This window comes from Callorhinus ursinus, unplaced genomic scaffold (assembly GCF_003265705.2).
Source record: "Callorhinus ursinus isolate GAN/ISIS: 27379988/994484 unplaced genomic scaffold, GSC_fseal_2.0 scaffold18, whole genome shotgun sequence".
Taxonomy (NCBI): Eukaryota; Metazoa; Chordata; class Mammalia; order Carnivora; family Otariidae; genus Callorhinus; species Callorhinus ursinus.
In genome coordinates, this window is record NW_027397080.1 from 21,628,042 (window position 1) to 21,650,392 (window position 22,351).

General features: G+C 37.1%; 1 protein-coding gene across 16 annotated transcripts in view; it reads left to right on the top strand.

Moving 5' to 3' along the window:
• EIF4G3 (eukaryotic translation initiation factor 4 gamma 3) overlaps positions 1-22,351 on the top strand; it is a 335,019-nt gene that overhangs the window by 107,951 nt on the left and 204,717 nt on the right. For all 16 annotated transcript variants that reach the window (XM_073903237.1, XM_073903228.1, XM_073903230.1 and 13 more), the window contains exon 3: positions 17,648-17,776. In XM_073903237.1, coding sequence (XP_073759338.1) covers positions 17,648-17,776 — 129 coding nt within the window. The remainder of the gene's footprint in view (positions 1-17,647; positions 17,777-22,351) is intronic.

Genomic DNA, 22,351 nt, shown 5'->3' on the forward strand with positions numbered 1-22,351 from the left:
GTGTGGCTCAGGCAGTTGGTCTGACTTCAGCTCAGGTCATGATCTTGGGGTCCTGGGATCTAGCCCAGCGTTCAGCCCTGTGTTCAGCAGGGAGTCTGTTTGTCCCTCTCCCTCTACTACTCCCCCTGCTTGTGCTCGCTTTCACTTTTTCTCAAATAAATAAAATCTTTTTTTTTTAAACTCATTCTTTTTTTTTTTTTTTTAAGATTTTATGTATGTATTTGATAGAGAGACACAGTGAGAGAGGGAACACAAGCAGGGAGAGTGGGAGAGGGAGAAGCAGGCTTCCCGTGTTGCAGGGAGCCTGATGTGGGGCTCTATTCCAGGACCCTGGGATCATGACTGAGCCGATTGAGCCACCCAGGCACCCTAAACTCATTCTTAACTTTCCCTAATAACATTACTCTCCTTTAGACAGATCTCACAGTCAGCCTTATCAAATACTTATGAAATGCTGACTACAGCTGCTTCTGCTGCATTTTGTTGTTTTTAAAAATATGTTAATTAGGTCCAGTCTTGTTTCTGTATTGACTTTCTAAACATGGAATAGGTTTATTTATCTGTTGTAAAATTTAAAGTATGTTTGAAGTTACTTTTCTGTGGCATTATAAACACAACTGAACAGCCGGCCTCTTGGAGCTAGTTATCAAGGCTTAAATATTGGAAATGTGGCAGAGTTACAAAGAATAATTGAGATAAACTTAGTAAATGTTTATTGAGTGATCACTGTGTTCAAGGTCTTGTGTCAGGTAATATGGAAAAATGATGGTGGATACTGTGATTCTTGTCTTAAAGAGTTCTTACTTTACCAGGCAAGATGGTAATACATTAAGTACATATTGGAAATTGAGTAGGACACATTAATGACTATATAAATTAGTACAAATATATGTAATTAAATAGTAACATTTACTGGTAGAGTTATCATGGGTTCTCATTAGGCAGAAGTAGATGGAATAGTGGAGCATATAACTGTTCATCAGAGAAGTAAGAGGACTAGATGAATTTTCAGCCAACAAATGCAGATGGGCAGAAGGTTTGGACTCTACCTTTGTGGAAGTAGGGATAAATGAACATATTCCAGTTAAGTCCTTTAAACTGGATGATGAGAGTACTGCTCCACAGTGTAATAAGTTATGAAATGTATATAAGAATTCACCATACATGATTAGATGAGTGGACTATGGGGAAACTGATGGAATGGTTTATAGAACATTTTCTTCACTTGATGAGCACTTACTATGCACCAGACACTATTCTAAGCACTTTACTTGCATTAACTTATTTAATCCTTATAGCAAAGGTATGTGGTAAATATAATTATGCCCCCTTTATTAGTTGGGGAAACAGATGTAGAGATGAAAAATCTCACTCAGCTTCATCTAGTGAGTAAGTGTAAAGGCTGGATTTGAACTCAGGTGGATGTTTAACATTTATTGAGTGATAATTGTGTCCCGGACACCATCCTAGGTGCTGTACATGCATTGTACTGTTCAATCCTTAGGACAACTTTCATTTACAATTAAGGAAATGTGCTCAGAGAAGTTGGATAATTTGTATACAGATCTGTCTATCTTCACAACTCATGTGAAGTACTGTGTGGGAAGCTGCCTTTTTTTGTTGTTGTTGAACTCTCACAGGTAAGGTAAAAAACATAATACTCAACATTTTTAAGATCAGGACTCTTGATCATTTCATGAAAGCTATGGCTCTACTTTGCAGAACAGTGAACATATAAACATACATATTTTTATTGCAGTTTTAAGAGAGTCCAAGGATCCTTTGAATGTAGCGAAAGGACCCTCCCTTACAAGATTCCTTGCTCTAGTCTAGATTATGTTTCCTTTGCAAGGGTGCTCTGTTGCACTCTGGTCCTGATTCTTAGTATAGGGAAGTAGCCCAGTTGTTACTTTATACATTGTATGTTATTTTTTTTTTTAAAGATTTTATTTATTTGACAGAGAGACCAAGAGAGGGAACACAAGCAGGGGGAGTGGGAGAGGGAGAAGCAGGCTTCCCGCTGAGCAGGGAGCCCGATGTGGCGCTTGATCCCAGGACCCTGAGGCCATGACCTGAGCGGAAGGCAGTTGCCCAACAGACTGAGCCACCCAGGCGCCCCTATACATTGTATGTTAAATGGACCTGCCTTATTAAGATTTTACCTATCCTCCATCTTGAAATACCTTTTTTTTTAGCTTTTATATATGTGGAGCTTATTTATATCCTGGTTTTAAAAAAATCTAGGTCTGTTTTTCTGCCTGTCGTGGTATCTGTAGAGTAATGACTTTTATGAAATTAGTATTTATTAATACTTAATGTGGATTTGCTCATTAAATATTAAATCACATACCTAATTAAAATATTATTTAATATGTATTTACCGCATTTTTCTCCTTCAAAAGAGGATTAACCTTAAAAGTTTTTCTGTTGTTAAATGTCAGTTATAAATTGCTTTTGAATTTCTCAGATAAGAAAATTGTAGAAACAATACTGAATACATTTAATGTCAAAGAACTTTAAAAATATTTTATTAAACTCTTGGATATTCCCTTCGGGTCCATTTATAAGGTATTATATGTACCGTTGTTAAAAACAAAACAACTGATAGGGACCAATTTAAAATAAAATGAATCCTAGGAAATTGGACTGTCATAAATAATTGTATGGTTAATGGAGTTGTAATTATTTCAAGGAAAAAGAAAAAAAAGATTTATTATTGCTGTGAAGTTGGTGGCATGAGTAACGAGGTCATTTTTTACTGCAAGCTTTGATAGATATGGAAATGTTTAACTTCCATCTCATACAGTATCCCTTTTTATCTTTTAAAAGCACATTCCGGCTGTCGGGAATCCTGTAGGCAAGAGATTGTGAAGGATTAGCATCTTTGTCCATTGTCTTTTTCTGTGCTTAATTGCCGTATAGCATGCAGAGTGTTCAGTAGAAGGGTGTTTAAGTTCTTTAACTGTTAGACATCCCAAAGAACCTTTGATTGTGTTGGAAATTTTAAGATTTGTAAAATCAGCAGTATATTTTTAGTCTTTATTTGTTCAATAAGCATTTGTTTAGTAACTTTTCAGAAAATTCAGAAAAATTAGCATGTGTGAAATATTTATTTCAAATCTTTTTAAAGATTTATTTATTTGAGAGAAAGTGTGCACAGGTGCCCGTGCACGAGTGAGGGGAGGTGTAGAGGGAGAGCATCTCAAGCCGACTTTCCACCAAGGGCAGACCCTGACGTGGGGCTGGATCGCACAACCCGTGAGATCATGACCTGAGCCGAAACCAAGAGTGGGATGCTCAGCCAACTTAGCCACCGAGGTGCCCCTTTATTTCAGACTTTTAAAGGCCAATTCAGAGTTTTCTCTTGATGAAGACATTTATCAAAAAGAAAAGGAAAGAGGTATAACAGTTAAATTATGACTAAAAGATTATTAGACTAATTGATAGTCAACTGGGTTGACTGGGATGCTTTCTGGAAGAGGTCTTGATGCCAAAGTCTTTCTGAATGTCGACTAAACATTTTATCACAAATACTAAGTAATCTTCAGAAGAAGATAATAAATTACATCACAGAAAAAGGGTTTGGGGGCAGCTAACTGTCTTCATTCGTATGTTTGGGCTAGGTTCTGGGGGAGAACAAGTAATAAGAGAGAGGGTTCACTTACTTTCTGTACTGTGATGATCTTTGACTCATCTTCTCTATGGAATCATGTATCACATGTCACACGTGCCTTGGGCCTGTTCCAGAGCGACTTAATAGTGATTTTGATAATGTAGTTGAATTTATGCTTACATATATATAGTTGAATACCAAGTTCTAAATGCTAATACTTTGGAATTAAAAACAAATTGACTTATCTTGATAAGGTATATAAATGGTTCATTAGCAACTGAAAGGTCAGCAAAAAGAAAGCAAACCAGAATTTAAAAGAAATTAAGTTGTAAAATTAAAAATGACTAGTACCATTGCAGTTGTTAAATATAGACCGTAATCTCTCAACTGACATGCAACCTTGTCCAGGGTGGAAAGCTAAGAGTTACTAGTTTTTATGTGTGAAGTTAATTTTACTAAATGGTTGGATTATCTGTTCATAGAATAGATACTCCTTACTATTCTGTGTAATTTTTTTCCCAAGACAGCTATCCCTAATTTGATTAAGGTTTTACTACTGACTTGGGAAAAGACCTTGGAATCTTTTTTTTTCTTTTTCCTTTTAATTTCAGTATAGTTAAGATACAGTGTTGTATTAGCTTCAGGTGTACAATATAGTGATTCAAAAATTTCCTACTCTGCCGCCCTCTTCCCTTCCAAAAGCAGAACCTTGGAATCTTAAGACAGTTCTCCAGGCTACTGTTAGTAATGAAAGAAATAAAAAATCCATTTGCTCTCTTAGCCTACTCCCTTTGTGTATTTTAAGGCAGCTCTGGCCACCTGAGTTGTTCTGGTATCTATGAGTTGATATGCTAAGTCAATTTTACTGTCAAAAGAGCCAAATTATAAATAGTGAGATTTGGTGTAATTAATAATACAGTATTTATACTTAATTGTCTGAGTGGCCACTTGTCTGCAGGCACTGTTATAAGTGCTTGTTACATCCTGTCCCTTCCCATAAGTACTACAAGGATGCAAACAGATAATGAGAATCACCGTGATGATTGATTGCTCTGAGTGGCAACATGGGCAGAGAGGATAAAGTGAACCTTGTTTTCCTTGGCTACATCACTGGCTTAAGTAGGATTTCATAGGTCATTCTGGAAACCTTATTAACCAACCAAGTTCCAAATAGCAGATTTTGTTCACTATAAAATTAATGTGTGCCTGCTTGAAAAAAGTGAAACTCAGAAGTATAAGAGGGGAAAAAAATGACCTGTTCTTGCCACAGAAAGGGTCATGCTACTCATTTTGACATGTTTCTTGTAGTGGTTTTGTTGTACACTTAAAAAAAAAATACTTTTGAAATTAGTGTACCATAATTTCATATCCCTCTTTCTTGCCCTAAAATTATAAACAACTTCTCATTAACAAAAGTGTCTTTCCAAATATATATTTTAAGGATGTAATTACCCATTCCCCAAGGGATAATATATTTTTTACTGTTATAAATATCATGTTTAAATTATATTTAAACAGCTGACTCCTGGCTTTAATTTTCTTCTGACCAAATAATGCCAATTTAGAAAAACACCAGAAAATAAAAGTGTAAGAGAATGAAAGTCCACCATTATCTTATTTCCCAGAGAAATACCTATATAGGGTGAGAATTTTTCTAAATGTTTTATATTTTTATACACATATATAAAATAGGCATAAAAATTGAAAATACAGACATAACTCTAAAAACCTTATGTTTATACTTAATATGTATTGCTTGTAAATTACCTTTTTTGTCTTTGCATGTCATGCATATCTTATGTCAGTCATTATAGAATTATACACTTAGAATTATACATCATAACTCCTATGATATTTTTAGTACCTTAGCTTAATGGCTTGTATCATTAAGTAGAAAACTATATCATGAGATTTTTGGTTGTATTGAGAAGAAAGGGGTGAAGATGTTTATAAATAACAGTGTTCCTTTTGTACTTTGATTTATATAACTAATCCTCTATTGATGGGCATTTTGGTGATTTTTGTATTTTTTTTATAAATAATACTGTGATGAACATCCTTATCCTTGTCTATTGACCTTTATTATCTTGGTGATTTCTTTATAATAATTCTTTTTTTTTTAAAGATTTTATTTATTTGAGAGTGAGAGAGCACAAGCAGGGGGAGTGGCAGAGGGAGAGGGAAAAGCAGACTGCCTGCTGAGCAGGGAGCCTGATGTGTGGGGCTCAATCACAGGACCCTGAGACATGACCTGAGCCGAAGGCAAATGCTTAACCAACTGAGCCACCAAGGAGCCCCTTTATGATCATTCTTAACAGCTGGTTAACACTTATCCATCTATTTAATGAAAACAGAGAATGCATATGGTTTTTAAAAAACAAATAATAGGGGTGCCTGGCTGACAGAGCATGCAACTCTTAATCTTGGGGTTGTGAGTTCAAGCCCCAAGTTGGGTGCAGAGATTACCTAAAAATAAAATCTTTAAAAAAGATAAAAATGCAAACAATATAGAAGGGTTTATAATGCAAAGAAACAGTCCCCTGCTTACTCTTCACTCTCCAGTCTTGCCCTTCAGGGGCAGTCCTGCTTTTAGCTATTTTTACTTTTAGTTTTTCTGGCATTTCGCTCTAGCTCTAAATAAAACAATTTTCTATTAGTGTTTGATTTTTCATTACGCATTGACTCTGCTTTGATTACTGGTGTTTCAGTTCTCTTATACTCCTCTCTTCTTTCCTCTGTTTACTCTCAATATAGCTAGGTCACTCTTTCGGTCCTCATTTATTTATTTATTTATTTGGAGAGAAAGCATGAGCAGGGGGAGGAGGGGCAGGAAGGGGCAGAGGGAGAAGGAGAGTGTGGAGCCCGAGGCAGGGCTTGGTTTCATGACCCTGAGATCATGATCTGAACCAAAGTCAGTTACTTACCCAACTCAGCCACCCAGGCACCCCAGAAGTCATGTTCTAAAATGAAACAGTTTTAAGTCTCATTTCCTTCTTATCTGTTACTGTTTGAACTCTTACTCTTTTTTGTCTGATTTTTTCTGGTTTCACCTCTAAGAAAATTTCTATTGTTTTGTTTTTAAGTCTCGTTTCCTTCTTATCTGTTTTGTTTTTAAGTCTTGTTTCCTTATCTGTTGCTTTTTGAACTCTTACTCTTTTTTGTCTGATTTTTTCTGGTTTCACCTCTAAGAGAATTTCTGTTGTTAACTCCTGTATTGAGGTAGAATGATAATCTCCATGGTATCTTTCCCGTGAGATTTGCAGGAGCTCTCGTGGGACCTCTGAATAAAATAGACTAAACTTTAGGGAAACCATTTCTGTTTCTAATCCAAATGTAGTTTTAGGTATGGTGTCAATCTCTTCTCTTGGGATTTTCTCCTTTGTACTGTTTGAACCTGAATTATTTTAAGAGTACTCAAAATCTGGTTGTCAAATGTATGGGTGTCCCTTTTGGAACCAATGATCATTTCCTGAAAGAATCTTCATCAGAGGATATAGGAATTTATTTCATTATACAATCAGTGAATTAGTCCATTTTCCATTAACCAGTGATTCAGTGTTACATTTCCATTTTATTTGTTTTTGACAAGGATTTCATGATTTGCTCTTCTTTCTGCTGCACTTTTTGCTGATTTGTTTCTGTGACCGTATCAGAGAAAAATATATAGTGAGTTAAAGACCTTTGTTACCTCATGCTATCCCTCTAGCTTTTACAATTCCTTTGTATGCTAATGTTGCTAAGAGAAACTGATCTAAAACTCATTTATTTCTTAATTGAATATTTTTATATTCTAAAAATAGTCATTGATTGTGCACATATGTAATACAAACTCATTGTGCTAATGCTTACAGATGCACTATATACCAGGTTAAATTGTGTATTTAAAAAATAATTTGTGGGGTGCCTGCGTGGCTCCGTTGGTTAAGAGTCCGACTCTTGGTTTCAGCTCAGGTCATGATCACAGGGTCCTGGGATCGAGCCCCATGTCTGGCTTCCTGCTCAGCAGAGTCTGCTTCTCCCTCTCCCTCTGCCCCTCTCCGTTTTCGTTCGTGCTCTCTCTCTCTCTCTGATAAATAAATTAAAAATAATTTTAGGATTATGTAGTTTTTCACAACCTGGCTATAAAATTAGGCTGCAGTTGTACCAGTCCTATTTCTCTCTATTTAACTCTCTCTCTCTCCTCTGCAGACCCTTTCCAAAGAGAACCCTTTTCCTGTTTGCAGAACATGTTTTGCCTTCTTACCTCTCTACCCATTAACTTTGTTTTTGATATCCTGTCTCTAATTCTTGGTCTGAACTGAAGCTTTTTACTTCTCAAGGTGCAACTCAGATGTCACCAAACCTTTCCAAAGTTTCAGACCTGGTTACTTCTGGTTTTCAGCAATACTTTAAATATATATCAAATAGTAATTATCACATGATTTATTTCTTACTTACCTGTGACTTCCTTTCTGTTGGAGCTCCTTTCAGACATGGACGATTTTATCTCTGTAGCTTAATACAGTGCCTGACAGAGCATTGCAGCTTACTCTTGACTATAAGACAGAGGATGTAAAATTAGGGATTGTATCAAATTGGTTTGTATTAGGATCTCTGCATGGTATCTCTTCTGTCCTTTATACTGTTTTAATATCAGCAGACCCAATACTTTTTAAAAATCTGTTTTCTGTTATATCTCAATTATAAACAAACAATACTGAACCAACCAAAAAAAAAAAAAATCTATTGTTGTGTCTTCTCTTTCCCTGTGGTCCTAGGTCCTTATTGATCCTAGGACTGCAGAAATTGGCTTAGTCACCTTTGTAATTCTGAACTTTTTTTTTTTTTAAGACTTTATTTATTTTGAGTGAAAGAGAGCGAGAAAGAACATGAGCAGGGGGAGGGGCAGAGGGAGAGGGAGAAGCAGACTCCTTGCTGAGCAGGGAGCCCGACTCTGGGCTCGATTCCAGGACCCCGTGATCATGACCTGAACTGAAGGCAGACACTTAACTGACTGAGTCACTCAGGCACCCCCTGAGACTCTGAATTTTTTTTAAATTTTAGTTTATGACATTACTGATTTACTGTATGATAATCTTGGCTTTTTTTCTTTTAAAATTATAAGCAGAAAAATAAACCACATTGATTCCATAGAGTGACCTTGAGTATGCACTAATTAACACTGACCAGACTAGTCCAAAAATAACTTTTTGCTTTGATTTTTGCCCCCCTGGCTTATTAATTTCTAAACTTCTCATCTTTTCATTTGCCAGTTTTCATACTTAGCTTAGAGACCATCTGGAACTTTGATAATGAACCTACCCCTATATTTATCCTCCTTAGCCCTGACTCTTCTCTAGAGCTTAGATTCATATATTCCCAGCTGACTACGTATCACTTACAATGGGATATCTAATAGGCACCTGAAACTTTGTTGTTTTTCTTTACTGTTCTTCCTCTAATCCTTTCTACCCCACAGTAATGCCTCCTACCACTTACTGTTTTAAGTCTATGGTAGAAGTGCCTGTGATAGGATCTGTTTGCTTGAGTATTTAAGTATTACTTGAATCATATAAAATTGCCTTCTTTTAAAATGTCAGAAACACTTGAGTTCCTGGAATTTTGTATGGTTCAGCCTCATAAGTGTAGCTAAGAATAGAGCAAAGAAGAAAGTCATTTACTCTCTCTCTCTTTTTTTTTTTTCTAGAGAGGGAGAGAGAGAAATGGGGAGAGGGAGAGAGAGAGAATCTTAAGCAGGCTCCATGCCCAGCACAGAGCCCTACAGGGGGCTCAGTCTCATGACCCTGAGATCATGACCTGAGCTGAGATCAAGAGTCGGATGCTTTACTGACTGAGCCACCCAGGCGCCCCTCTCTTCTTTCTTGTTGGTAGGTGGGCATTGGTAGTGATAATGTCAGAGAGATTGTGAAAAATGTCGTGATATTAAGGAAGGTTTTCTAGTATCCAGTATGGTGCTCCTTTTAGTTGAGTAGGCCAGCTTTTATGTATTTCCCAATATCTGTAATAAATATCTGTAAATAGTGGGAAACATGTTCCGAAGGAAACACTAGTATGATATGAAAAACTAAGAGGGAAAACTACTTACCCATCTAGCTGCTAGAGGATCATAGTATTGAAAGTAACCAAGTAAGGAAAGCTTTGGAATCTTTCCAGTCTACCCCAAATTGAACTTGGTCATTTCCATGTGGGAGTTCTTGGGATGTTTTTAGATGACATCACTAAAGAAACTTTATCATAGTATTAAAAAAAGTCAGTGATGGCTTCTCAGACATAAAGCATAAGCTCTTTTTTACCTTTATATTAATCGTTTGTTGTTGAAAACATTAATATTACTTGATAGGAATTCTGGAGTTTTCTTTTGTAATCCTTTTAGTAAAGATGTAATTACTATGTATTTTTAAGCACTACGTTTTATTGCATATATTATGTATTAGGCATATTATATATGTGCAGTGAATAAAAACAATACTTTATATGTGTGTGTGTGTATAACATTTAACAATGTATCTGTATTCAGTCAGTGTCTATCTAGAATCTAGTCACAAGTCTATATGGGAGTGCTTCTTTAAAATAGAAAGTTATATTTCATGATGATCATGAGGGTACCCCTAGAGCCAGATTCATACACTGACTGGGTACTTAATCTGTATATATGCTCTGTTTGGCTTGTGTAGTGTTTTGGAAGTTTGGAAATTTTCATGTAAAAGTCCTTATTTTGGATTTCTCTTGAAAATTTGGAAGATACAATATTACTCTCTGGAATTCCTGAATGGCAGCACTTTGGCTACAGTTGAAGTGTCTTGAGTATCTATTGTCCTTTGAAGGGTGGGCTTTTCCCCCCAGTTCTCCATAGTTGCCACTCCCTACTGGTTATACCTGGCCGTTTTTCCTCCCCATATGTTTCCTGCATGGTATTTCCATTGATCTGGAGTTTATGAAAGAATGATCAGGGCGTTGGGTGGTTCAGTTGGTTAGGTGACTGCCTTCCGCTCAGGTCATGATCCTGGAGTCCTGGGAGTTCCTCACTGGGCTCCTGCTCATCAGGGAGTCTGCTTCTCCCTCTGACCCTACCCCCTCTCATGCTCTCTCTCTGAAATAAATAAATAAATAAAATCTTTTAAAAAGAATGATCATGTTCGGGAAATGTTACTGTTTTCTATATTTTAATTATTATTTGAAAATTGTAGTTTATGTTTGATGGCTCTTAATTGGCCAGAATGTTTTATCAAATCAGGTGATTTAGCGCTAAATAAAGTTTATAAACCTGACTAATGTTAGTTTGCATTATCTTTATGGTTTACCTTTATATTTTCAAAAGATCCTTTATATTGGTCAGCTATAACCAAATACCGATTTTTTATAGGAAATTTTTTTAAAGTGGAAATCTTTTTTTTTTCCTTTTTTTTTTCTTAAAGACTTTATTCATGAGAGGCGGGGCGGGGGAGAGGCAGAGGGAGAAGCAGGCTCCCCAGGAGCAGGGAGCCCGATGCGGGACTTGATCCCAGGACCCTGGGATCATGTCCTGAGCGGAAGGCAGACTCTTAACCATCTGAGCCACCCAGGCGCCCAAAGTAGAAATCTTGAATGAAAATTCACTAGTGAGCTGAAGTTTTCTCTAAGTTACAGTTTTAGAGGTTCTCTCTCGTGCCAGTATTTATTTTTTTTTATATCCTTTCTACTCTGTAATGACATTGTAACTTATACTAAGGTGACTAATATTTTACTCCAGCTTTTGGGTAGTTTGCTTGTTTTTGTCTTTAATCTTTTTTAGGGAGTAGAAGGGATTAAAACGTACATGTGTAAAAGTGCAGAAAACTAAAAGACTTTAATGAATCATTTTAAGGCAGAAACTGAATCACCTCCCATGTAGAAAAAATAAAATAGTGTGTGGTCTTTCCTGGTCACAACTCCCTCTATTCTCAAAGTAATTTATCTGCCTTTAAAAAAAAGCTCCCTGCTTTTATTGACAGTTTTGCCATCCATGTATGTATTTCTAAACTAATTTAGTCAAGTGCTTTCTTCTTTAGAACTTTTTGGGAATCATACTGTGTGTGTATATATATATATATATTTTTAAAGATTTTATTTATTTGAGAGAGAGAGAATGAGAGAGAGAGAGCACGAGATGGAAGAGGGTCAGAGGGAGAAGCAGACTCCCTGCTGAGCAGGGAGCCCGATGTGGGACTCGATCCCGGGACTCCAGGATCATGACCTGAGCCGAAGGCAGTTGCTTAACCAACTGAGCCACCCAGGCGCCCCCGAAGGCAGTCACTTAACCAACTGAGCCACCCAGGTGCCCCTGTATATTTTTTATGGTTTATGAGAGTCATTCAAGTTATGGTATGTTGCTCTAGTTTTTCATTGAGTTTCTGTATAGGAAAATACTGCATTATTGATCCTGTTAATGAACAGGTATATTATTTCTAGTTTTTGCTTTCTAAGAGCAATACAACTATGAACATTTTTGTGCACGTACCTTGGTGCACATTTTCCTGTTTCTCACAGATCTATAGTTAGGAGTGGAGCAGCTGGATCATAGGGTATGCCTATTTTCATGACTAGTAGTAGCTAATACCACATTCTTTCCCAAAATGGTTGTACAAGTTTACGTTCCCGCCAGCAAATGAGTGAGAATCTGCCCATTATTGCCAAGGCAAAAATATAATACCTTTAAAAAAATACAAAAGTTTATTGGGCATATTATCTTTTAAACTTAAATACAGTGCATCAGTGTACTTCAAGAAATTGTTGATTAATTTTGCTTCACATTAATATGTGAAAGACAATAATCTTTTTAGCTTTGGAATTGGTTAAGTAGTGGTCACAATCAGCTATTTTATACCTCCCTTCCTTGCTTCCGTAATTGAGATGGTAATATGTTTGAAATAATGGGGAAACATGTTTTTTTCTTTATATGAAAACTTCTTGCCTCTACCTTTGAGGTACATGGATTTTAACAGTATGATCTGAAATGGAATAATTTAGCCAGAGAGAAGAAACTAGTCAGAGATTAAAAGTTTCAATAATCAGGGCGCCTGGGTGGCTCAGTTGGTTAAGCGACTGCCTTCGGCTCAGGTCATGATCCTGGAGTCCCGGGATCGAGTCCCACATTGGGCTCCCTGCTCAGCAGGGAGTCTGCTTCTCCCTCTGACCCTCTTCCCTCTCGTGCTCTCTATCTCTCATTCTCTCTCAAATAAATAAATAAAATCTTAAAAAAAAAAGTTTCAATAATCCATTTATTTAGGAATGTGTTGAGAGAAGTATTCAAAGTTTTGTGTAACTTCAATTTTTGTCCCCAACAACTTCATTTGTCCTGTGCCATTTCTTTGGGTTAGGCTTGTGTTAACTACTTACATTTTGTATAATTTCTAATTGAAGCTGGTACACCTTTTTCCCTGGCAAAGATATTAAGCTCTATAATACACTAAAAGCAAACGTGTAGTGTGTTATGCAGTGTGACACTTGTAATAGGCATCTTTTTTTATTAAATAGAGCACAGTTGTAGATCAAAACTTTATTGCATGTAGCAGCTTGTTTCTAGGGGAAAAATTTCTTATTTTACACAGAGAGGGAGAGAGAGCACAAGCAGGTGGAGTTAGGGTGGAGAAGGAGAAGCAGGCCCCCTGCTGAGCACAGGGAGCCTGATGCAGGGCTGGATTTTAGGACCCTGGGATCATGACCTGAGCTGAAGGCAGGTGCTTAATAGACTGAGCCACCTAGGTGCCCCTAGGAAAAGTTTAAAATGATAAGATTTTTGTGGTTCTCCTATTACATTTTTTGTTTTTTGAAGGTTTCTCTTAGAATCAAATCACTGAAGGAAGCAGCATTGGTTTCATTTTTTTTCTGGTGGGGGAAGTGGGGGTAATTTGTCATCTTCCCAAAATTCAGTCACGTGTCCTTTTTACTTCCTTGTTGTAGATAATGCCTGCCTGTGTGAACATTTTTATTTCCTTAAGAGGTTCCTCAGAGGAGGCCCTTCCGTAGGCCACGGGCCTTGGAGGATTTCAAGCTGTGGCCTGAGATAGTTCCTATGCTCTCTGGCCACATGGGCCACCTGGTCACCTGGCCCTGCTCTTTCCATCTTCCCCTCCCCACGGACCTCAGCTCCCATCCCTGGCAGAGGGATGACAGCACTGCACACCAGCCACTACCCCTCTTGTATTATTTGATACAGATTTATTTTTTTTGGCTTGTTTTCATTAGTAGAAACCCCCGATTTTGGGAGGGAGTGCCCTACTAAAATATACAATACCAAAGGATTTCTGCAGTTTGGCATAGCCATTTCGGAATGGCAAAGGTTGCACACCTCAGGGATATTTGCCTGTGCAGGTTGTTTTTCATTAGTGCTTACTTTAAGGAAATTTTTAATGTAGTAATAGCACAATACTTTTGGCTTTGGGAAAATGCCATATCTCTGTCTCTCAAACATTTGTATTTTATTGGCTGATACAATATTCTTAAAAAGTACACTCAAGCAGTTTTCAGAGCAAAATGAATCAGATGAATACTAACCTTTATCTGAAATTGTTCATGTGCGTTTTTTTTCCCATTTTGTCAGTATATAGAAGAATCTCTTTGCAATTCTAAAGAATGTATTTTTTCTTTTTTATTCTGATTATTTTACATATTCATTTCTATTGATAACAGTCCACATCTCTATTTTTATCTTTAGTCCACTTGTTACTTTATTTTCCCATTATTTGCCATTTCTACCTTTTTTGCTATCATATGTAGTGCTGCTGGATAGATCTTTGAAGTTCGTAATTTTTGAGGTGAGATTATATCTTTAGGGTATGTACCCCAAACCGAATCACTTTTTGGGTATGGTTTTAATGGAGTTGTGACACACTGCTCTATAGTTTTGGAGACAAGGTGTAGTTATAGTACCTGCCTATATCCTGTTTCTTAGATAACTGGCAGTAGGGTCACTTTTTAAAAAAATTTTGTGTGTGTGTGTGTGTGTGTGTTTTTTTAAATTTTACTCTTGTTATTAATGACATGCATGAAGTAATATGTTTTACTATTCCCTTTTTTTAAAGATTTTATTTATTTATTTGTTAGCAAGAGAGCACAAGCAGAGGGAAGGGCACAGAGGTAGAGGGAGAAGCAGGCTCCCCACCGAGCAAGAAACCTGATGTGTGGGACTCGATCCCAGGACTCTGGGACCATGACCCAAGCTGAAGGCAGATGCTCAACTGACTGAGCTACCCAGGCGTCCCAATATTTGTTCTTAATAACAATTTATTTTTTATGTTTTTCTATATTATTAATGATTTATTATCCTCAGTAATAATCTTTGTTTTATCAGGATGAATTAGAGATTTGACCTAACATGGATTTGACCTAACATGGATTTTATATAGCTGACTTCTTTGCTCTCACTTTATTTCATTGTGTGAATTTCTTTTTTTTAATGTTAAAAAAAATATCCATTTTGTTGTTTTACGTTAGCCATATATTAAAATAATTTATTCTAAAACGTGAAATAAGATACATTTATAAAACCTTGTCAGGGAGGAGCGCCTGGTGACTCAGTTGTTAAGCATCTGCCTTCGGCTCAGGTCATCCTGGGATCGAGCCCTACATTGGGCTCCCTGCTCTGCGGGAGGCCTGCTTCTCTGTCTCCACTCCCCCTGCTTGTGTTCCCTCTCTCACTGTGTCTCTCTCTGTCAAATAAATAAATAAAATCTTTAAAAAACAAAACAAAATCTTGTCAAGGAGAAATTTGCTTGCAAGAACTCATGTCTAAGTTGGCAGTTCCGTTGGCAATTGTCTATTTTTTATAGCAGCAAATAAAAGGACAGCAAATAAAAACAAACAAACAAACAAAAAACGAAAAAAAAAACCCAAACAAAAAGAACTCATTTCTAGTTATTGGTTTTCTAAAGTATATGTTTAAATGATAATCCAATTCTTACCCTTTGAAAAATTTTCCTGAGATTTATAACTGCTATACTATTTCACAGTAAACCTTGTGGGACATATAAATGTAATTTTCACTCAATATTGGAAGAAAAGTTTTTCAAGAAAATCATAGAACTATTTAAAAAACGAGAAAAATACAATTACTTTAAGTCTTAAACTTTGCTTAGTGTCATTCATATTTCTTCTAGCCTGTAAGCTTTTTGCCTCTAGTTAGTTCTCTGTGAATTCATTTAATTTGGCAACCTGTAGCTGAGCCTGTAGGTATTTAAAGCTGTTTTAGATAGACATCAGGGATTCTAAAGTTAGGTTAATGGGGAGTAGACTTTCTTCAGAGCTTCTGAGTGAATTCCAGGAAAAGTTAACATCATTTGGAAACCACTTTCCTTTCTACCTGGGGAGAGTTTTCAATTGTGAGAGAAATCAGGGGATCTGAGAACTTAGATGGAGAAAATATCTAATTGAATGTTATCATTTCTTTGAATTATGAATGTAGGCAACAACTGTCACTAGTTCTTATTTTTTTATACATTAATAAAGAACACATATATTACTTTATCACAAATTTATCTTAGTATTTTTTATTATGTTAATCACCGTACATTACATCATTAGTTTTTGATGTAGTATTCCATGATTCATTGTTTGCGTATAACACCCAGTGCTCCATGCAGAACAGTGATGGGTATCTTAGTATTTTAATATCTATATTTCAATATAATTAGTTTTGTCATTATCCTATGTATTTTATGCATTTAAAAATATCCTAAGAGAGGTCTGTAGTTTCTACTAGATTGTAAAGGTTTCATGGCCCCCCTAAAATTTGAGAACCTCACCTTAAGGAGAATGGATTCTTTCAGATTTGATGAATACAGAATTGCCCCCCGTTCATGGCGGTTTGCCAAACTCTCAGTGCTAGTCTGGGTTAGATAGTGTTAGAGATGAGCTGGCTAGGGTTGATTGCTAGGCTTTAGGAGGGGGCCTGGGTAAACTGTTTTCATTTCCATCATAGGCTGATGGGCAATTTATTGCCAACGATAAGTGGGAAAATGTAATTTTTGTTTACTTAAAGACATATGCTAATTATTTTTCTATACAAGTTCATGATTGAACTATATTAGAAAATAAAAATGTGAAAAAAAATACCTGTAATGCTTTCTGTAAAGATCTTTGTGTATCTCCTTACAGATCTTTTTAATATGACACACATACCTGTATGTTATATGTGTGTGCATTTTATATATACTCATATATGTTAGACATAGAATGGAGGCAAAGGTATATGTATAGAAATATACACACGTGACTGTACATGTATATTTAGGTGTACTGTTTTAAAAAATGAGATTATGCTGTATAAGTTGCCCCATTTTGTTCAGGTTTATTGAGGTATAATTTATGTAATGTAAAATTCACCTTTTTAGTGTGCAGTTCTGTGAGTTTTGACAAACACCTAGAGACATGTAGTCCCCAGTACAGTCAAGATACAGAACAGTTACTTTGCTCCGAAAACAACCTTGTGCCCCTTCTGTAGTTACTTTCTCTCTCTTGGAATCAGTTATTTCTTTTTTGTTTCTTGTACAAAATGTCATATAAGTGGCATTGTACAACCTGTAGTTTTACATTTACCTTCTTGCATTTAGCATAATTTTCCTTTAAGGTTTTTGGTTTTATTTTATTTTTTTATAAAGAATTTATTTATTTGAGAGAGAGAGTGTGCGCCCAGGGTGAGGAGAGGTGGAGGGACAGACAGACTCCAAACTGAGCGTGGAGCCTGATGTAGGGTCCGATCCCAGGACCCTGAGATTATGACCTGAGCCAAAGTCAGATGCTTAACTGACTGAGCTACCTAGGTGCCCCTAATATTTTTGGTTTTAGATTATGCTTCAAGAATCTGTTATCCTAACTGATGATAATAGTCATGTTTGTTGTTGTTGTTGTTTCTAATCATTCTATTGCTCCATTTTGAAATTTTAAGTCTTTAGTCGGTCTGGCACTTTAGTATAAATTGTGAGGTAGAGAATTCAATTTTAAAAATTAACCAGTTCAGCAATATTTATTAAGATTGGGTTACCAGTATAAAACTCTTACTAAACATTGATTTCCTCACAGGTAACACAAGTAGCAAGACAACCGGGACCCCCGACCCCTTCCCCTTATTCAACACATGAAATAAATAAGGGGCATCCAAATCTTGCGGCAACGCCCCCGGGACATGCATCGTCCCCTGGACTCTCTCAAGTAAGAAAAACTTTATTTTTAAAGAAATTTCCATACAAAAGCAGTTTTTCTGGTTTTCTAAAGCAAACTTCTGAGCAGTAACATACAGCATTACTTGAAGAATAGTCTTTATTTAATTAATGTATTTTGTAGTTTTTTAGACACACCTCTCATAATTGTGGTACTGACTTTTATACAGTTGTATTTATGTAGTCATTCAAAATGAGCTGTCAGTGATGTTTTGTTTTCCTTTTTTATTGTTTAAGAAATCAGAGTGTGGTTATAAAGTCCATTTTAAGACCCCACAAAGCATTTGTGTGCTTTCTAGTGTGTAATCTGCTAGTTTTCCTTCTTCTCTCTTTTTGGTGGAGTGGTGGTGGTTATTTTTCACTTAAAATGAAATGGGTGTCTCAGAGCAATTGTAGTGGGCTTCTTTGTTTGTTGGTTTGGTTTTTGATTTCATAAATAGGTTATTGGACTTTCTTAGACTTAAACTTATGTTGGATTGTTAAAGAGTGTGTACTTCATAACGTATTTCCAATTAACAGGTGCAGGGGACATTGAAACATTGTTGTAAGAAGTCACTATGGGTCCCCTTCATTTTAGAGCCATTTCCCAAGATATTGATTAGCTTGTACCATTCCACCATTATATGCTTGTTTGGGCTTCGTTGTGGTTAAGAGCATTCTAGAATTATGAAGTCTCTTACTGGAATGTGGAGAGAGTCAAGCTCTTTGACCCATTCTGTTGGATACTGTCAGTGTTTATACATAACAACTGCTCCTTTAATAATGAAAACTTATTATTTTCAGTTGTTGCTTCCATATTTTAGGCCTATTATTTAGAACTTACATAATAGAGATAAAATATTACTTATTCAAAGTAATGCTAAAAGCTGGTGATTGTAAGTTACAGAGCTGATTAATGTTTGTTTAAAGACTGTAGAACATTTGGAGAAGGAATGTACAACTTACCAAACCATGATTGATATTTTAAGAAATACATAATTTGCACTTAGTTTTATGCTTAAACTTGGTTTAAATCATTCCTATTTAATTTTGAGTTTTAAAACTAATATGTCAGAATGAACTCTTAATTGTTGAAAAGGAGGTTCTTGTGTTGGTTTTCATGGCACTGAGCAGAACCACCCTAGCTATTAATATTGTGTATTAGTCCAATTCTAATCAAGAGAGAAAAACTATGTAGTTACGTGAAAAGGGAAAATTTAATATAAAAGATTATTCAGGGGACACCCATCTGGCTCAATAGGTAGAGCATGTGACTCTTTTTTTTTTTTTTTTTTAAAGATTTTATTTATTTGACAGAGAGAGACACAGTGAGAGAGGGAACACAAGCAGGGGGAGTAGGAGAGGGAGAAGCAGGCCTCCCGCAGAGCAGGGAGCCCGATGCGGGTCTCGATCCCAGGACCCTGGGATCATGACCTGAGCTGAAGGCAGACGCTTAACGACTGAGCCACCCAGGCGCCCCGAGCATGTGACTCTTGATCTGGGGGTTGTGGGTTTGAGCTCCATGTTGGGTGTAATAGATTATTTTAAAAAAGAGATTATTCAGTATAACTGAGGATTGGAGTAATGAAAGATTGACTTATTAAAGAAAGAGAACTCTAAAGAATATACAAATAGCAAATATAAGGAGCAGATGCTTATCCTGGGGCTGAGACAGAATACATATGAAAGAGCCTTCTTCTCCAGGGCTGATATTGGAGAGTGCATGGGTGTGGCTCACATAATCCTATAGAAGTCAGTGTAGTATTTTATCCGTGGAATATGGTAGAAATCCTTCCTCTGGAACTTGCTGGAAATATAGTCTATTGAGTGTTTGGGAAAGCTGGATCATCTAGTGCCAGTCGCCTTTAGCAAAGAGCTGCTGCAGCGTGCAGTGGCTAGAGGCTCCTTATATAGCATCTCTGTTTACCATAGATACTTTAGATAACCTTGAATATGCCAGATTATAGGCCCCACATGGTAGAACAGCTTGCATCACAACCTAAACTTGCTGCAGGGTCTTCTTTTGTTCTGTTCTTCACTCAAAGCTGGAAACCCCCAAGGTGACTTTGTAGGTAGGTCAAAGTGTGGCACACTCGAATGTGTAGTGTATGTTGTTTTTAAAATTCATAAAAAGCCTACTGAACCTTGTCTCTCCCCCCCGCCTTTTTTCTTTAATGGTAGTTAGTGTTAGGTAAGAGACTTCTCCCCCATCTTGGGCTGAGATCCAGACCGTGTTGAATAGGGCATGATGTGGCTTACCGAGGGGTAGAGAAGTTGTTGTGGTGACATTCCAGTGGAACTTACTAGAAATCCACTCTCTGCAACTTGCCAGAATTCTGCCCTCTGGGGTGGTGAGGGAAAGCTCTTTATGGGTAGGTTCTTAGAGGAGGTGTTTTGCTGCCTAAGAAGATGCCGGGGGTAGCTGTTAACCGTTGGGTCCTGCTCGCTGCTGCACATTGCTGTAGCAGCCTCACACTGAGGATGTGCCCTCAGGCAGCTGAGCACTAGAGTAGCCAGATTCTGGAAAAGCTACCCATAGTGCAGGAGCTTGATGTGCAAGCCAAATAGGAACCAGGAGTCAAAACCATCTCCTCCTGCACTATTTCTGTCATCGTGTCAGCTGAAATGGAAAAATATCTAAAATATTTAAAAATATTTAAATAGTAAGAAGCCCAGATCAATTTTGACTGTACAGACAAACAAGATAAATTTCGAGCTTAAAAGGCAAGCAACTGATCGGTGACACACAAGGGGAATAACTTAATTTTCAGTTTCAAATTCTTATTATTTCAGGTTATGATTTGACCTAGGCAGTTGGCTCAAAGCACCTAAGTTTTCTGAAAGACCTTGCTGCTTAAAAATGCATAGTTTGTATTTAAAAAAGAAAGATCTCCCTGTGGTCTTAGTTGTTGAGCCCACAAATGCCTTTATGTATGCAATTTTATTAGTTGACTTTAGAAGTCAAGAGTACATTTATCTAGGAGAAGGGTCACCATGTATTATCTATCTTGCTTTTCTTTGTGGTCTCTTTTGCTACCATATTGCCTATTTGGTGAAGGAACCCAGTAAATCACACGTGGTCACAATCCCCTTTTTCCCTTCCCTTTCAAACAGAGGCTGACTTCATTTGTTCCCTAACAATGTCTTAATCTCTGTTGATAGAGTGAGGAATTTTTTCCGAGTGGCATGCTTGGAAAATTGAGGAGTTTTGTGGGAAACTCAGTCTCTTTAGATTTAACAGGTGACATATTCGTGGATCATAATGGAAAGCAGAGCCTTCAAATAGAGGAAAAAGGATTACAGGCTTGGATTCAAACAGGCAGGCCTAGCTTGTGGGGCTCAGTCTTTCACTTTCTGGTTACATGATGTTGTGTAAATTATTTAATATTTCTAGGACATGGTTTCATCATCCGCTATATAGGTAAGAATTAGGATTTGACCACCCTTCAATAAGGTTATTATGAAGATTATATAAAATCCTGTCTTAGAATAGGATATGCTAAATACTCTCAGTAAGTGACATTTAGTATTTTCATGCCTGTCAGACTTGGTTCTCCTCAGGATTTATACGTGTGTGTGTTGTGTGTGTGCATGCATGTGTGTGTATGTGTGTCTGACTCATCTAATTTAGCTACATGACTGGTATTACTGTGAAATTCAGAAGCTCTCTCCAAGAGTTTAAGATCTCTTCCAAGTCTTTGCTTTATCCTTTGCAGGATAAAAGAAGAGGCCAACCCTTGGTTATTTTCTTTTAGTAGTTAGTGTGGTTTAGTCTTATGCACAAATCGACTGAAGATAAGAATAAAGACACTCTTTCAGCCACGTGCCCTTTTTTGATGAGTCTCACTTGCTTCTGTGAATCAAGTCTTTTTGTCCCAAGTAGCTACCTGCATCTGTGACTTAATGTTTGACACTAAATGAATCTATTAGGATTTTAGTGAAAGCAGCTAAGTTGAAGAAAAGTGAATTTCATAGCTTTGAAACATGAAAGAAGGAAAATGTAGAAAATTGCTCCCAGTTTCTTTCTTATTTTTTTTTTATAAGATGTTATTTATTCACTTGAGAAAGAGAGAGAGCAAGCAAGCATGAGCGGGGGGAGAGGGAGAAGCGGACTTCCTGCTGAGCAGGGAGCCTGATGCAGGGCTCCATCCCAGGACCCAGAGATCATGACCTGAGCCAAAGGCAGATACCTAACCATCTGAGCCACCCAGGCCCCACCCCCCCGTCTATTTTTTAAATCATCAGTGGCAACCTCTTCATCTGCTTCTTTCCCTTCAAGATAGGATTTTTTTTTTTTTAAGATTTTATTTATTTATTTGACAGAGAGAGACACAGCAAGAGAGGGAACACAAGCAGGGAGAGTGGGAGAAGGAGAAGCAGGCTTTCTGTGGAGCAGGCAGCCTGATGCAGGGCTTGATCCCAGGACCCTGGAATCATGACCTGAGCCGAAGGCAGACGCTTAACGACTGAGCCACCCAGGCGGCCCTCAAGATAGGATTTTACATACGTGTGTGCACATGCCAAATTTTAAGGCTTTATTGCATTTTCATTGTTACATGACTTCTAAATCTTTCCAGTCCTCTCCCCT